Source organism: Empidonax traillii, unplaced genomic scaffold (genome assembly GCF_003031625.1).
Source record: "Empidonax traillii isolate 1590-97213 ecotype Southwest subspecies unplaced genomic scaffold, ASM303162v1 scaffold1220:size151964, whole genome shotgun sequence".
Classification (NCBI taxonomy): domain Eukaryota; kingdom Metazoa; phylum Chordata; class Aves; order Passeriformes; family Tyrannidae; genus Empidonax; species Empidonax traillii.
This window is the reverse complement of record NW_020956413.1, coordinates 1-18397: the sequence shown is the minus strand read 5'-3', so window position 1 is coordinate 18397 and position 18397 is coordinate 1. Positions and strand designations below refer to the sequence as shown.

General features: G+C 40.9%; 1 protein-coding gene across 1 annotated transcript; it reads left to right on the top strand.

Moving 5' to 3' along the window:
* The first annotated feature begins 1207 nt into the window (after window positions 1-1207).
* LOC114069251 (inner nuclear membrane protein Man1-like) lies at window positions 1208-18190 on the top strand. Its single transcript, XM_027905909.1, has 2 exons — window positions 1208-2768; window positions 18111-18190. Exons 1-2 carry the CDS (start codon window positions 1253-1255, stop codon window positions 18164-18166), a joined length of 1572 nt encoding a protein of 523 aa, XP_027761710.1. The 5' UTR covers window positions 1208-1252; the 3' UTR covers window positions 18167-18190.
* The last annotated feature ends 207 nt before the right edge of the window (window positions 18191-18397 follow it).

Here is an 18397-nt window from a genome sequence, read left to right as displayed (position 1 = left end):
TCAGCCTCCTTTGTTTATGATATGATACACAGCAGCTGAACCCAGGGTTTTGTCATTTAGGCTGGATAGGTCAAAAGAAGATTCTGAAGCCTCCATATGAGGTTCTGTGGCCAAAGGGCCCATCCAGACAGGCTAGTGCACACCAGGATGACGTCTCCTTATAAAGGCACAACCATTTTGACAAGAACATGTTTCTGTATACAGTTCAACAGTTTCAACTGCAATATATATGAATGACTGTATTTTCCAAAAGAAAAGCACAAGGTAACAACAAACTGATTACAAACCGAATCATACATGGAATCACATAGAATCAATTAGGTTATAAAAGACCTCTGTGGTCATTGAGTCCAACCTATGACCAAACACCACCATGCCAATTAGACCATGGCACTAAATGCCACATCCAATTTTTCTTTAAATGCTTCCAGGGATGGTGACTCCACTACCTCCCTGGGCAGCCCATTCCAATGCCCAATCACTCTTTCTGTGAAGAAATTCCTCCAGATGTCCAACCTAAGCCTCCCCTGGAGCAGATTATGTCCTCTCAGATGTATGTGAGGCTATGTCTTCTCACAGCCGAGGTGTCCTGATGGCCGAGACTTCCAACAGAGAAAGGTTTGCTTCCACCAAGCGCATTGGGAAGGGCCTGTCAAAGGCGCACACGCGGCCTCTCCGCATTTCTTTGGCTGAATGAGACCTGGAGATGGCATTAAAAAAAGGTTCGTTCTGACGCTGCTCCTTGCAGAGCATCCCTGGACACTTCGCGGCAGCCGCGGTTTACTGTCTGCTCACAGGCGAGCCTGAGCGCCTTTCCGACCAGCGCTGCCCTCCAGCTCCGGCAGCGGCCGCCGCCTCCCGCACGGCCAGGCTCGGCGCCCCCAGCCCCGCCACCTCCCCGCCGCCGCCGGGCGCGCAGGACACCGGCCCGGTGACGTGGGGCGCTCGTTCGCGGTGCTCTCCTCGCTCACGGCGGCGCCACCTCCACCCCGGGACCCCCGTCTGCCGCCCGGGCGCCTGGAGCGGCGCCAGCCCCGCGCCCGCCGCAGCCGGGCGGGGCCGGGCGGGCAGGGCCGGCGGCGCCGGGCAGGGCAGGGCAGCCCCGCCCCGCTCCGCTCCGCTCCCCCCGCGCTCCCGGCGGGCGGCGCTGCGGGGTGACGGGCGGGTCTCGGCCACAGCCGAGTGCGGCGTCAGTTCCGGCGGGGAGCGCGGCGCGTGGGTCGGAAGCGCCGCGGCGGTGGCGGAGGGGAAAATGGCGACGGCCGCGCAGCTCACGGACGAGGAGCTCTTCTCGGAGCTGAGGCGCTTCGGCTTCTCCCCGGGGCCGGTCACCGAGAGCACCCGGCCCGTCTACCTGAAGAAGCTGAAGAAGCTGCGCGAGGATGAGCGGGCCGGGGCCCGCGGCGGCGGCGCCAATAAGACCCGGAACAGCAACAACAATAACACGGGGGCCGGAGCGGCGCCGGGCGGAGGCGGCGGCCCCGGGCGGGCGGCCCCGGCAGCGCGGCTGGCCGGCGCCGAGCACCCTTTCCTTCCCGGGGCTGCCGCCGGCGGCGGCCGGAGCCGCGCCGCACCCCCCGCCGGCGGTGGCAAAGTGCTGCTGGGCTTCAGTTCGGACGAGTCGGACGCGGAGAGCAGCCCCCGCGGCCAGGCCGGCGGCAGGAGGGAGCGCGCTGCGCCCCTGTTCCGCGGCCTCAGGCCCGCCGCCCCCCACGGCGTGAGCAGCAGCTCCCCGCCGGAGGAGGCGGCCCGGCGGAAGCCCAGCTCCTGGTGGGGGGCAGCGGCCAGGAGACCGGCGGCGACTCAGGGTGCGAGGGAGCTCAGGGACGGCGAGGAGGAGGGAGGAGAGGAGGAGGACGACGAAGAGGAGAAGGAGGAGGGGAGCGAGCAACAGCGGTGGAAGAACCGGACCGTGAACGGGAACCGGCTCCTCTCCTACGGCGGCAGCAGGGACAAGTACTCGGACTCGGAGGAGGAGGAGGCGGCGGGGGCGAGGGCCAAGCAGCAGGGACCGAAGGAGGAGTCTGCAGTTCGCCGGCCCAGACGGAGCCTCAGCAAGTCGCCTGCTCCATTCATAACAAGCAAATGCGCTGCAGCCGGCGCTAGCGTGATGGAGACGGGCCAAGAAAGGGCTGGCGGAGACTGCGGTGCTGGTGTGCTCGTAACGAATGACAGGGCGGCGGGGGCGGCTGCTGTCGGCAGTCTAGACAGGGGCAGAAAGGAGGAGGAGGAGGAGAAGGAGGAGGCAGCGGAGGGAAGAGGAGGAGGATGTGAAAATCTGGACTCTAGTCCTCCCAGCCCCAGATACCGCCTATCCAAGAAATCCCCATCAGTATTGTTGCTGCCACCACCGCTCACGGACGTGGACAGCGGTAAAATCACTGACCCTGCAGGCACCCTTAGGAAAGCGACCAATAATCATGTTCTCAGCGGTGCTCCTAGTAGCTATAATGTTGAATCCAGGATCTATTCAGCTACTAATAGCCTTTCCCCGAGTGGAACCACCTCCTCCCTTAGACTCAACCACTCCAATCATACGGGTTCAAATCATACCTACCTGAAAAACGCCTACAAGAAGAATCTCTCTGAGCCCGAGGAGGAGCTTCTCCAGCAGTTCAAAAGAGAGGAGGTATCCACCACTGGAGGCTTCAGTGCACATTACCTGTCCATGTTCCTCTTAACTGCTGCATGCTTGTTCTTTCTGATACTGGGATTCACATACCTGAGAATGAGAGGTTCTGGAGTAGCTGAGGATGTGGGAGCCAACAGTAAGTATTAGGTGAAGGGTAAGAGCAGTTTCTGCAACTGGATGTAACAACTGTTAATACGCCTTTGCAATCCCAGACATCCCTTACTGAACAGTTCTGGGCTCCACCTTAGTATAATCTGTCTGTAGAGGATGGTGCACAGAGAAAAATTGTCTTTCCTGAAGTATATACCTTGCAAGCTGGATAAGCATGCAAGACATTTGAGGATAAATTCAAATCCTCACGTTTCCTGCTATAATCTGTTGATACCTTGTTTTCTAGCAAGTTTTCTTCCCAAAGCAGTTGTATGGGTGGTGTTCAATATAGCACGTGTATGGTTAATAGAGAATTGACGAGGTAAGGCTTTATGCTAATCTCACAGGAGAGATAAATGCACATTTAGATACCTGGGATTCCTGCAGGGCTAAAATTTGATTGTAGTTGTTTGGTAATAAAGCAGATTGTTTTCGTTTGTGTGTTCTGAGGCTTGAAAAGGATCCTGGGTTGAGATGATGTTACATACTACCACAAACTTTGTGCAGTGAATGATTGACCTATTGTATGTTGTTTTCTAATAGGCACTTCTAAATTCAGTTGACAGTAATGCTTATATGTGAAATACTGTTGTGTTTTAGTTCGAATTTCAGGGCATTTGTTTTTTTTAGTCCTGAATTATTTGGGAGCTTCTTTAATATATGAAAGTAACTTCTTGGAATGGATATAAAAGCTACCATTTTCTATTCACAAAGCATACAAAAATGGAAACGTGCCACCTAAGGGTAGTGATTCACGCTAATTCAATTCTTGGCTGGTCTGAAACGGACAGTGAAGATTCTAACATCAGCAAGAAAAATCGTGCCACTGCTGTCTTGATTTTTCATTGATCCTAATGAAAAATTATGCAAGAAGCTAGTCTTGGGATATAAGAGCATTAGAAGGGTTTTTGCAGCTTGCATTTATCTTGAAATGATCGAGGAAGGCGTGTGGGATGTATGCACATGTGTACATTTCTTTGTGGGCACGTATACAGTGCCTTGTAAGGAGCGATTAGACTGTTCTCTTGGGATCTTCTAGATTTCTGTTTCCTTTTGAACGTTATTCATTACATTATGGTAGCAGAATAGTTCTTAATTGCTGTTTTGCAGCCTTTTGGGGGCGTGAGTAAAAGATTTGGTGTTTAGGAAGGACAGTAGCAGCAAGGAGTTAAGACGTTTGCAATGGTTTAATTGCTATCCACGTGGCTCTTAAATGCTATTCAGTCTTGTTTTTTGGGAAGGCTGGGAACATACACAGGTGGGCTAAAATTGGATAGAGTATAGTGTGACTGTGGGGGCTACTCATACTTTGTGATTAGCTTCTGGCCATAACTGCTAGAGACATACCTACATTTTGTTATATACTCATAAGCTGCATAATTGTACTAACATGTATTACATACTTTTTCTAGTATTGAAATATGATTATTTTAATAGCGGGGAAGGTCTGTCAGCCTACTGGGGTAAACTTTCTGACTACCAGAGTCAGTGGTTGAGTTAAAATTGGCCTGTCATCATGACTGATAAAGCTAAATGTCTCAGCAAAGCAGATAGGAATAGTACTTAGAGTTCAGTGTTGGATTTTTTTTTTATTGGAAGAAAACTTCTTTTTTAATGTGTGAACTTTCCTATAGAGGATGTGGGATGCCTGCATTGGGTGTATTGACCTTGAATAAAAATTAACCCGGGTGGAACTGTTGCACAGGGAAAATTGTCATCTTCTGCCCTTTTGCTTAGGTTGGGCTGCCCAGTCAATGGTCTGATAGCCCAGTGTTGCTTGGTAGTTCAGTTAAGCCTGTTCTTATTTGCTGTCTCTTCAGTGGAACTCCTGAAAGTGGATTTCCCAAAGAATTGTTCTGGCAGTGGCACTGGCATTTCTTCTGTCCTACTTCCTCACAGCCCCAGGCTTAGCTGTAATGTAAAAAATGGGAACGGGGAATAGTGCCCTTTGGAAGAAGCAAACAGCAGGTTTTGTGTCTAGCTCCTTTGATTGAAAGAGGAGCAGACCACTTCTTTTAAGTAATGTGGGAATGATCAGGAAATTACCTTTCCCATATGTTCAGCATGTGCTCTCTAAATTCCTTCTATTCAAATAGGCATATGGAACAAAAATATGGTAGGTCTGTAGAACAGACAAGAACAGACAAGACAGGCCATTTAAGACTGTTTTTTACTAAAAAGGGAGAGAACCTTGTTTTTTATTAGGTGATTCCTAAGCTTAAATAGCATTCGAGTGAGCCCTTTGGCTCTTATGCTTATGTGGGTCTATAGTCTGTTTTCTTTATAGAAGCAGAACTGATTCAGACTTGTTTAATTAGAAGAATGGTATATTTCAAGAAACCACCTTTTCATTTAAGTGATTGGATACTGAGGTTTTTCTTCTTTTAAATGGTTGCAGGTAAGACTCTGTTGGGTGAGAGTGATTTCATTGTGAAAAAAGAGTTATTTTCAACTCCAAACCATGTTGTAAAAAGTTTTAGAGTTCAGCAGAGTTGCACTATATCCATCTCCATAATTTTTGTGACAAAACAATATAGACAGTTGTTTATATATTTGAGTGGCTTCTTATTTAAACTCTGCAGGGAATGATGCGCAATGAGCTTAATGTTAGTTTTCTTAATTGCCTAAAATGAAATGCCTTAAAATTTAGTTAATTGCCTAAAATGAAATGCAATTAAATAAGGTGATAGTATGTTTGTGACATTGGAAAATATTTATCACCAAGTACACTCAATATCAACACTTAAAATATTTGTCAGGCTGTAATCTAAGAACAAAGGAGGTATGTGTAATGAGGGGAAGACTTAAAACTCGGTGTTGGGGTTGAGTTTAGGCTGGGTATAATAATGTAAATGAGAAGGGGTAAGCAGAAAACTTCAGAAGAGATTTGTCACTTATATCATGCAAAATGTTCAAATGTGTTTTTTTTTTTATTCAGAGCTCTGAAATAGCTATGAAGTGCTTTAGTTTTTCCACAGGTGGCATAAAATGTTTAAAGACAAATCAGAACTGGGCTAATTATTCTAACTGGGCTAATTCTAATGTAACCTATAAATGGTCCCTAGAAGTAAGGTTTTTATGCATTTTGCTGTCTAAAATATAGATAACTGTCTATCAGGCTTTTCCTGAACCCATAGAAGTTGAACTACTCTTTAAACTTGCATAAAAGACCAACTAATGCATAAGTGCATGTTGTGCACTTTTTGTCTCTCAGAGTGCTGTATGTGAAAAAGATCACTTTGGGCTTGGTGCTGGTAACCTCGTTCATGTTGCTCTTGCTATAAAGCAAGTTTTGCTTGCACCTGCCTTCAGAATACCATGGAATTGTATCAACTTCTTGCCAAACCACCATAGTGTTTTGTCAGGAAAATGGTTGACTTATATTTGAGTCTTCTTTCTAGGGTTTTTCCAGCCGTGAAGAGCTGGGTATCTCTTCCAGCTTCTGTGGTTTTGTGATGTTACTCTGAGCACCTCAAGTGGCTGCTCCTGGGAGTTAATTCTAAAGTTATTTTTCATAAAAAATTGATAACTATATCAGATCAGTTGATGTTGCTTTCAGATCTGATTCACCTTTCTGAAGGATGCGGGCAGTGGTACAGGTGCCGTTTAAGGTTGTAATCTGAAATCGGTTGCATTTAAATTGCTTCTGTTTCTGCTCCAGCACTTTGTCTGGGAAGTAGCTGATGTGACAAAAAAAAACCCCAAACCAACAAAACCACCACAACAAAAAACTGTTCTTGAAACTTTCAGGTAGGTCTTGTTTAAAATCCTGTGTTCTTATTAGGAGAGGCTTTTTAAAGTGACATCTGCTGCTAGTAATTTTGGTCTTTCGGTGATACTTGTTACAAAACAACTGCTAGAAGGATAATCCTTACTATATTTGCTACAATTTGTGTTTTTGAAATGTTAATTCAGGGAGATTTAGTAGTTGTGTATATTGCAAGTGGAAGCTTATGCAAATCACAATTCTAAGAGTTTAATTCAATTCCATTGATGTTCTTTTGTTCTTGACTTCTAAATCTCTTGGGTTTTAAAACTTCTGTGGAATTTTATGCAAGGAATTGAATTGGTAAGAAGTTAACTTGCTAGATAAAGGAGAAGATGATGACTGCTATGCTCACAGGCCTGCAAAGTACTATTAAAGTGCTGTGGTATTTCACAGATAAATCTACTTGTTATAAATCTACTTACCGTCTAAGATCACCTTCTCAGAAGTGTCTATATTCTTGACAGTGTTGGCTTTAATGGAAGAAAATTAGTTTTGCATAAAAACTATTTATAGAAGAGGAGATAGCAAAGGGAGGGATTAAAATTAAAAGATTTGCAGAGTTCCTGTTTTGTGTGGATATTAATGTTGCTTGTGGTTTGCAAAGAATACTCTGACTTGTTTTTACAATATAACAACTTCTATTGAAATATTAGCATATAGCTGTTTAATTTTCTGTATGTTGCCTTAAACCCTAGTTAGCAAATGTTTCTCTTCTAGGTCATATAAAAGAAAATCATGGTGTGTATCTTAAAGACTAATCTCAGTTGTAGCTATCTCAGTTCTGTGGTTTGGTGAGATCTGGATCAAGATCAGTAGATTAAAAAAAATGCCTAGGCTGCCTTCATAAGATAAAGCCTGTTAGAATAGTTAAATTTCCTTAGGATTCCTGATGATTTTAAACTTTATCTTCCTTATGGTATGTCAGAAATAATTCTTTAAAACGAGGAACAAATTTGTCCTTTTATCTAGGAAAGCCCAGGTAATAATTATATAGTCCCTTTTATCTAGACTTTTGTCTGGGAAAGTCCTAATAATTGCTATATAGTGCAAAATAGGTAATCTTAGCTGACAATTTCAAGTCCTTCCTAAAGGATAATAAACAGTCTATTTTCCTTTGCAGCAGATCTGCAGTATGAAATAGAAATATAAAAATTTCTCATCAGTGTTCGAAACAAAAATGATGTAAATTCAGAATTCCTGTTTTTAGGGGAGTTAGTGTTTTTTGATACTTTGTTCCGAATATTTAGAAACAGTTTGCATTCATACCTTAAATATGCTTTTGTTTGCAAATGGGCACAAAACTTTCCTTACCCCGTGTTTGCAGATTCTTACTATGAATTTTTTTCAATGTTACTGTTTTAGGCTATGTTTTTTTGTGAAGTGAGTAACGGGAAATCAGAACTAGAATTACTTGCCTGGGGGGCAGGGATGCAAAAGAGCTCTAACAGGGTCTGCTTTCATTAGGTATCAAAAACTAATAAAAAATTTGCACTCCGTTCCATAGCGCATAGTTTTCTCAAAAGAAAATTTGCCTTCTGATGTGATAAAATTAAAGATGATCTAGAATCTGAAAGCAGATCGTGTTGCAATTTTTCCATTTTAAAAAACATTTCAGACTAGAAATGTGTGGGAAAGCAAAAAGCAAATTCATGTTTCATCTGTTAAGAGCCTCTGCCACCTCTAATACTATTCAAGCACAATGCAATCTTTCTGCTTAGGGCAGATGAACAGTGATAGTGGGTGCAGTGGAAATACTTTAAAGAAGAGCCCATAGTACACAAGGACTTAAATTTAGCATTGTAGGAGCCCCACTTTGCACTGTTTCATAATCTATAATTATTCCAGTAAAAGAGGAGAATCAGGCCTGCAGTCCTCCTATTTCTGGGAAATAACTGTGTTTTTAAAAATCATGTACCTTTGAATCCTTTTGACGTCTGTGTTTCACCTGAGAGTAGTAGGGTTGCAAAACTTTGGCTTGACTGCTTACCCAGCCCAGCTGGCAGAAGTTGTTGAGTCGTACTGAACTGCTCTCTATCATGCTTCTAGACTTGTGCTTCAGAAACGGTATGAACACGTGAACAGGCCAGAGCTGCTGTTTTGAGAAAGCTGTTTGGTCACTTCACTGAAAAGCTTAGGCAAGTAGATTAAGCAAGTACATCAGTTTTTATTGATGAAAGTGCTTTTCCAATGCCATGGAGAATCATGGAGTCTGTTGTAATCGTGAGGCATAGATTCCTTTCGCCTTTAAAGTTCTTATGGATATTTGTATTCTCTGGTAAAACTAGTTGTTTGCTGTGGTAGGTTGGGGGGAGTAAGTTGATTGGTTAATGGACTGTGAAATCAAGGGTATTACAATGAAAAACACATTTTTTTGGGGGGACTCACATGTTGCTAAGAACTTCATTAGTACTATCTTTGTCGTTACTTTTCTCGGCTCCTGCTGGTAGGTCTAGAGTTGTGGGAGAAGGTGGCAGTGCCTTTGCTGTGATTATAGTAAATGAGGCCGTGGTGTAACTCTGCCAATGGTCAAAGTAGCTTCTGTCCACTGGTAGTGTTACTGATGGAAAGAAGCATACTGATGGGTGCAAGGATAGATTGAAGAGCAGCTGCACCTCTTAAAGCTGAACTCGTGTAGATTCTGTCTGTAGAAAGCTTGCTTGAGTTTATAATGTCCAGTGTCAAGTCCTACTGTGCTGTACTTCCCACAATGCTATTTAGTGCTGTTTCTCTGTTCTGGGTGTTTACAGTACACTGTGGAGGGTGAGAGTAGGTGCAAGTTAACCATGAAACAGGCAAACGTGATGTGCTGTTGGGCCCAGCTTGCTGGAGGAGTTGTGCTGTTATGGCTAGCATTTTGCAGAGATTAATTCTTCTTTCTTGCAAAGGAAAGGATCAAATTTTGTGCTTACTGAGAGTCATATTGTAACATCAAGGCATCTTGAATAACGTTGCCCATTTAATCTGCTTAAAATGAACTCTGAGTGACAGAATGAATTGATGAAAAAATCTGTTTAATGTGGGGAGGAGAAGAGTAGGGGCTTAAAAAGAGAGGTCCAACATTGAATTAAGGGGCATTAAGACTTCCTAAATAGTTACAGAATCATATTCTGAGTTGGAAGGGAACCACAAGGATCATCAAGTCCAACTTATGAGTGAATGGCTTGTGTGGGGATCAAACCCACAACCTTGGCCTTGTTAGCACCATACTCTAAGATCTGTTGAATTCTAGTGATGCTGGGCTAGATAATTAAGAAATAAGTCTGTTCATAAATGAGAGATTGTAGAACAATTCCTAGGCCAGTTTTTTTTTTTTTGTCTAGGAGAAGGCTGTTTACTTAAATAAAAATTGAAAAATGGCTTGTTGGAGAATAATTGTTGTAAATACATAAAAAGATTTCCTTCATACTGCCTTTATTCACTTAAGTCTTAATACAGGATCACATTTCCTTAACCTTTTATTTATTGAAAAATACAAGAAACTTTTATACTTGTACTCACAGTGTCTTGGGTAAATGCGGCAGCAACCTGTCCTTGCTGGGCATCAACTGAATGAAACTTTATCACAGGAGGACTGTTAGGGTGAGGGGGATAAATGTAGTCTTATTTCTGACTAGATTTAAGGCTACATCTAGATCTTAATTTTACTTTTGTCCACAGAAAAGTGTTTCTTCGATGGTCATTTAAGTCTCTGAATTGGAGAAGCCTCAGACTGTCCTTTGACTTCGTAACTTCTTGTAAGCTTTAGGATATTTTCAACAGGCTGTGCATCAAAGCTGCTCACCCTAACAATATGTCCCTTCAATGCTCAACCATCTCACTGTGTAGTTGTACAATGAAACATTCCATAGCACTTGATTCAGCAGTGCTGTCCTAGTGTCTGTTCAGCATCATCAACCTGCACAGCACAAACCCTTAAGTATCCTCCATCTCACAACTTCATCAAACAAATTTTTATCTGAATATGTAGTTGTTGGCCATAGAGAACAGAAGTCTAGCTACAGAGCTAATCTGTCAGTAGATACTGAGCAGTGGAGCGTTGACTGGGAATGACAGGTTTTATATATCAAATGGTAGATATGTGATTGTTGGTTTTATTTTTTGGGGGGGTGGTGGTGGTTGTGTTTGTTTGTCTTGTTAGTGTTACCTGAAACTGCGCTTGGTTTTGGTGTGAGGTAGTTCAGTGTTTGTTGTTGTCTTTTTTTTGTTTTTTTAATTCCCAGGATATTTTCTGGGAAATGGTAAATCATTATAATGAGAATTTCTGTCCATGCTTGGCTATATATAAAACTGTAGTGTGCTTTTTGTTCTTTTTGAGATGTCATGCCTTAAACAACCAAAGAGGATTTTGTTGAGTGACAGACTGGGTGGGGCATGAGTGGCAAACCCCTGCGAGGCCTCTTTCACAGGCTGTGGAAGTCTACGGTCAAACCTAATTATGGGGAAAGGCCAGTCTGGAGTCTTGCTTGTACTGTTTCTCATTCTTGCAAATTCCTTGGAAATACTTTACTGTTACTGTATAAATATGAAAAAAAGCATTTATGAAATTGCTTGGTGGTGTCTTGAAAAGGAGAGTATGTTATCTGGTTCATTGTAGTCTGTTTCTGCATTGGTGTACACCTGATGTATGGCCCAAGAAAGTTGCTGGAGGTTAGAGCTATAGTGTATTTCCAAAAAAAGCTATTTGGTTTTTGGTTTATTTTGTTTGGTTTTTCTTTTGCTTTGTTTTTTGTTAGTTTGTTTGGATTTGTTTTTTTGTTTTGTTTTGTATTTGTTTTTTAGGGGGATGGTGGGGTTGTCAAAGGAATTTTATGCTGTCCTGGGGAGACATTGCCTAGCTGAGAAAATGAGGGCAGAGATGCAGATTTCCTTCTGGAGAAGGAACTAGTATTATTCCCTATTTTTGGGTTTCGTTTCTCATATTTGTAAGCATGAGAAATACTTATGTAAAAGCAGATGTGGATAAAAGTATTTGTAAATCATTAGGGGAAATAGGGAATCTGAGCTATGTTGAGTATTTTGTATCTTACGTATAATAACAGGTGAATGTTAATTTTCATATAAACTCAGGAGAAAAATAAAGTGGAGTGTTGGGAACACCTAAAAGAGCCATACTGCTGTACTGTCTGTATAGTGTATCGGGAAGAGGTTATAACTGGATATTTTTATGCTGAAATTCTTCAAGACAGAAATCCTTACTGCTTATAGGAGGTCACTGGATGATTTTTCTATCAAGACCCTTGGCAAAGTGACAGTAGATTCACTATTTAATTGCAGCTTCCCATTGATTCTTAAACTTAATGTGTTTTAATAACACTTGCTTTATGAGTGCTTTCCGTTTTGAACTTTGGAGTTTGAGGAAAGCAGAACACTTCCTAGTTTAATGTAAAGCTGCGTGTGTTGCCATGCTTCCAAGGTGGAGTTTCCCCTGGTTTTTAATTTGTGTTTATTTATTGAAGTGTTGGATATTTTTTTACCTTATAAAATGTAAGGAGCTAAAATATTTGGGAGGGGCACATAAGAAAGGAGAAGAGCTATTGCAGAAGCCTGTTCCAATTCATTTGCAAGTGAAGATATTCTCTACCCATTGTAAAATGCTGGTATGTGTCTGAAGTCTAATGTTTCTCCTGGTAATGTTTTGCAAATGCTGATAAGAGCAGTCTTGGTGTGGTGATTTGTGGTTTGCTTTTTTTTCCCCTACATATACACGCTAGCCGATAATGCAGATTCTGTGTGTACGTGTGTGTGCAAGGAATGCGATTTTACCTAATTTTTACAATACACAGCAAATGCCCTTCTGAGCCACTTTCCCTAACAGAACAGAGAAAACGGTTTTTTCTGTATTTTGTAATATAATGCAAAAGAGCATGTGTGCAAATTTTATTACTATAAAACATTTCCTTAAACTGGCAGGCATAAAACTCCAGGAGAGGATAGTTCTAATAAAGTTTAAGAATCATTTCAGGTTTCTACAAATACAGAGCATGAAAAATTATTTTGTAACTAACCTAGCAGCTTAACATGCCCTTGCTTAAGTCTGCTCTTATACTGAGTATGCTTCAGTGAGGTTAATGTAAGCATAGAGGAGACAGAATTTGGGGTGAAGACCAGTTCCTGAGTGTGTGTAGCAGCTCTAAGTAATCCTGGAGTGTTTGGTGACTGGCATTTTCTGCTTCTGGTTACACACTTCCCCTACACCCTGAGTTATGGGTATAACAGTTCCCAGATATTTTCTGCCCAAATTTCCCATTTGTCTGTTGAACTGGGGAATTAAAATGCAGTATTATTTTCTTACTCATAGTGGTGTTTTAATTTGTTTTGTTTCTTGGTGTGGCTGCATCAGTTCTTGTTCGGGCTCATTTACTTATTCATCTGTTGCGCACAGTTATTTCTACAGCACCGTCTAGTAGAAAAATACCAACTTCCATTCGTTTTTCATAAACATGGGTAGGTTGCACATCCTTCCTTTTGAAACAAGTAGTCTCTGTACTATAGCTCTGTAGGATGTTTTATTTTTTTTTATTATTCCCCAAGTCTTGCTATGGTTGGTGGTGATATTTAGGATACAGGAGTTCAGGAAAAAGGGAGGCAGGCTCTGTTGTTTAGATATGCAGGTATTAGTACGAGGTATCAGCTTTACTTGAAATGGGCACTTCAGTACAGGAAATTCTGGCCAACGGCAGTATTTATGGAGTGAATGGGGCAATAATGTAGTGAAAATTTCCTCTTAAGTCAGCTTTGATATCCTAGCAACATTTTCAGTTCTGGATTTATTTTATAAGGCTTTTTGCTTAAAAAAGATAACATTCTTAAGAACTGACAACTTACTGGGATATCTACAGGCACTACTGTGCTGGTTTAAAAGTAAACTGGCAGGAGAAATGAACCCAACTCAAGAGGGATTACAAGTCGGAGTTAAAATTTACTAAAAAGATTACAATAAATGCAGTGATACAGAGAAAACTGGTTTTCACGCCCAAAACCAGATGTATAACCCAGCACCCTGTACATTCAGAAATATATTATGGAATTATAATGGTTTGGTTAAAAATGTCACCGTAAAAATGGGGGGGGGAGGGGGGTTACACAGAGTTGCAAAAAGGTTCAGAAGTTGCTTTCATAATGAGGATTAGGACGCTTATGGAAGAGGGAAAGACTGAGGAATGAAGTAAAGTCATGAATATTGTGGAGAGGCTGAATAGAGTTATAATCTTATTCTGATACAAAGACACATGTTGGAATTTAACAAGTGACATGTTCAAAGGACCCAGAAACAGGTTTTTTCCACGTGTGTTTAAGTTGTGGAACTCTTTATGACCTTAATGTTGAAGCTAAGAGCTTGCATGTGGTTAATGCGGAACTGCACAAATTGGTAGGGAAAAATACACTGGAGTTGATATGTCACGAGGGAAAAAAACCTAGCCACTTCTGTCTTGGGAAGCTTCTGAGGTGCAAATTTTTTTTATGACAGGAAGACTATTCTATGTCAGTATATACTTAATATTCTTATGTTCTGACACTCATTTTTGCCACTGTTCTGTTCATTTTCCTCTTCCAGTTAAGAACAGGTGTCTCTGAAAAGAGTAAAACTTATTGCTACTGCTGGGGGCAGGATTCTAGGCTAGTTAAATTCTTGATTTGTCTTGATGTGACTGTTCCTTCACATTTAGGTTTTGTTGTTGTTGTGCATTGAAGCGTATTGAATACAGAAACTGCAAGAATGGTGACACTAATCAGGGCAAGGTGCCATAGCATCTGGGAGATAGCTGTAGTGGAAGCATTAGCTACGTTTTGGCATCCTGATTTGGTGACCAGAGTGTAACTGAATCACTTATCACTTATGTCCTAAGCAATGGTATTTTTATTTGTGTGTATCTTCTTTCTAGGAGTGACTGCCTGTGGAGCTATGTCAGTCTTTGGACACAGTCTTTTGACTTGTGTGCTCATGAATGTCTGCAATTAGGCTGTAACTTAACGTCTGTTAAACCGTGCTTTGAAAGAGAGGAGAAATTCTACTTTGTGCTCCCTGTTTATGTTACTGAAAAAAAATAATCCTTCTGAGTACTGTGTCTATCTGCAATTATTACCGGTGTATTAGGGAGGAAAATGAGGGATAGTGGTGCTGAGCGGTTTTATTTTTACTTTAAAGATAATGGCTGCAGAATTCTGGTACACGTTAGCTTTCTGTATTGACACTCTTGTTCCTAAAATGGAGCTTCTCTGTGAGATGGCTTGGTATGTACATTTCTGTTGACAGCTTTGGCTGGAATGCTTTGGAGCTGTGTGGTGACCCTTAGCTTTGTATTGGTGACTTTTTGGTTTTATAAGACTGACCAGTTCTGCTGCTCTTAAAAATTCTAGTAGTCTGCAAGTCATCATTTACAGCTTGTCCCAACAGCAGGATGTGTAAATTAGTTACTTCTGAGGTTCATTAGTAGTCTTTTCCATCAACCTGGAACAGTATTTGTGGGCTGCTTTGATTTCTTTCACAGGCTTTTTGGTAATCTTGTTGCCTTGTTCTCAATTAACTAGCATTTAAATAAGGTAACTTATTAAAAATGGAATTTAAATAGTGTACCTCTTCCTATTCTGAAGTCCACTTTCATGTGAAGATGCCATTCCACGATGTGCTTACTTTCTGTTTCCTTCGATGTCTGGCCAAAGAATCTCCTTACCAGTACACTTTTCCAGGAGTAATGCTCTTCTCCCATCGTATCAAACTTTCAAGCAGAATGCTTAGGTATTACAGTGTTTTGAGGGAGTTGATATGATCCCCTTTGTCAAGTTTTTGAGGGTTTTTTTCCCCATAAAAATGCTTCTGCATGTTTATCCTTCAGCTAGTATTGACATGTGCATGTAACCAGGTAGAACTGCCACGCTTCTCACAATTTTGATGCTGTCTGGGGAGTTTAATGGATTGCCATGTCTAGGAAGTTGCATCTCTCCTTATTTAGGAGCTGTGAATGTGGTTGTTAGTTGGCTAATATGGAGAGAAGACCTTCTGGGACAACACTCAGCTAAAACAGGAATCTCCTATGTCTCTTGGTTTTAGCTTTGTCGTATAAGTAGACGATAATTTGTTCTTAGAAGCCATTACAATGTGAGCTTGATAGATGACTTCCAAGGCTGGTAATTGTTGTTGCATAGTAGAGGTCTCAAACCCCTTTTGAGGAGAGCCTTGGAAGTATGATATGCTCACATAAGAATATCTTCTGTTAGTAATTAGTTACTAATTTAATGTTTAGTTTGGTAGAATAAGCTTACTACTATAGTTATATATTTTAAGAACTGTCAAGAAAGCTTCTGAACCGATAATGTTGATGCAATATGTTGAAATACTTTAGACATGTTGGAGTAGATGGGAACTTTACATCTGTGACTGGAGCATGTGGGAGGATTTGGTAAGAGCTTAGATTCTGGACAAAAGAAAGAAGGGTGGATTTAGAAGAGGAGTTACTGAAGTAGTTAAGGAGTGGCCCAATTAACTCAAATGAATCAAGGTTATGAGATAAATAGATGCAGATTGACTAACAGTTGTTAATTGCATATGCAGTGGATAAATTGCTGCAGTTGCATTTAGCATACTTGCCTCTTAAGGCATCAGTTGTCCTAAACTATATGGCACCTTATGTAAAAAGTATAAAATCTCGCTTATTCGTTACCTTTCCATAAAATCAGTAACTTCAGAGGGATTTCATGAAAATCCTATAGGGTGAGTTAAAATAAGAAATTACAAGGATTGTTAAATTTTTGTGATATATCATTTTGGAGGAGAGGTGGTTGGTTTTCTTGTGGACTGTAACCGCTATGTATCTGTGAAGGAGAGGCAAACATTGACATCTCCTTTGGCTTGCTTCCTAAATTCAAGGTGTTAATTTACCTAAATATGAAGTTACCCATATGTGAGATTGATTTTACTCTGGGATTGTGATGCTGGAAAAGTCTAACCACCATCATTGTCTCCACTTAATTGCTGCTGCCCTAGCATATGTAGATTGGCAACTGACAGTTTTCAGTTTGCATCTTTGCAGTCATGGAAGTATCGCATATGTGTTTGTTCCATGGCTTTCGTCAGTGCTAAAATATGTTAATCAGGTGTACTGAAACGCACATGTGGTTGCCAATCTAAACCCACCAAATCAAGATTTCCTGTATGCTCAATGAGACTGACCTTGGAGACCATAATTATCCTTGTCTGGATAACTAATAATCAAACTGGAAGGTTGGCAGTCATCTTAAGCCTTGGTCTGTTTCTCTAATCCTATTGTAGGCTATTCAGATTAAAAGTTTAGTGTACTGGGCATGTTGAGTTACTGAATGAAATACATAAAACTTTGTTAAGTTGGTATAGCTTGATAATCCAGTAGGTTATGACTGTGAATTTGCTCCTACATAGTGAAATCATGAAGTGATACAGGGCTTGATTTGCAAAAGTCTTCAGTATTTGCTTTTAACATCTTTAATTAATCCTATATCTGTATCAAGTATTTGGATGTCTGTGAAAACCAGTCCCTGTGTTTGGGTGGTTTGGGGTTTTTCCCCCCATTTGATATATCAGAAGAACCTGAAATGTTTACTTCTGCTGGATAGGTAACATGATTAATTTTCTTCTGAGCCCAGGCACGTGGACAAACTGTTGTTTGCAGTGTTAGAGAGTCAAGCTTTCTTCATTCAGAAAACATTTTCACCGTCCCTCTGTTTTATACATCATTTGTTGGTTGTAACCATAGAAATGAGACCCTTACTATTACTACATGTAGGAGCAAAGGAATGGTAATTGTTCCTGCTTCAAAACTAAGGTGAAGGGGTCAACATCTGTCTGCTGCCAAGAGTGCTATGGAAGTTTGTGCAGTTAATAAAAATCACATTGTTTTACAAATAATTAATTTTTTTCTTAACTTTTTTTTCTATCTAGATGCAGTTACACTTGGCTAAGGTTAGGGCACCCCATTTTTTAAGTTGGTCCTTGATCTAGTATGTCCACCTTTATATTTCTCTTACATTTCCTATTTTTAATTAAAAAGTTTAATCATGGTTATGGTTCAGAAATCAAGATATTGTCAATCAGGTGACTGTTGGGGAGGCACTTCTTGATGTTTTGTGGGTATCTTTGCGCATGAGCTCTCAGTATGTTTCTCACTCTTGTTGAAACAGAAAATGCTGAATTGTAGAGCTTTGTTGTGTGCATTAGTGCTTAGTCAAAAAGTGGTTTTACTTTTTTTAACTGGACACTAAAATGTAAAGCCTTCAAATTTTTATTTCAATGCAATTGAGTTATTAAAGCTAGAGTTTGGCAAATGCCAAGCACAATTTTGTTTGTAAGAAAATAGCTGTGAAATTTGCAGGCATACAAAATTCTGGTTTAACTTTAATGGTCCTATACTGCATTATCAAATGCAGAGTAAGGGCAAAGGTTAATAGATGTCTAATTGTTACTTGTCATATTATGGACTTTGTTTTTATCTAACTATTATAGTGTTGTCATAAAGCTACAGTGTTGGTATACCTTTTTAGTATTTTCAGACTCTATAGAGTGAATTAATTCTTTTCTTTTTTTGACAGTCAAGAATCCTGTTAGTGAAGAACTACCGGAAATACAAGTAAGTAAAACCACTTAACACTGAGATTTTGATCTTTCACATGATTGCATTAAAGCAATATAGATCTGTTCAGAATGTTGCAGTTTTAGAATATTTTGCATTAAATAAATGTACTTCTTGTAAATGATGTTCTTAATTTTTTGTTTTTCATCTCAGGCAATGCAATTAGGATTACAAAATTTGGCTGTGGCATGCTGTTTGCTTTATATACTAAGAAAATACTACGTAATTTGTGTTGTAAAAAAAAAA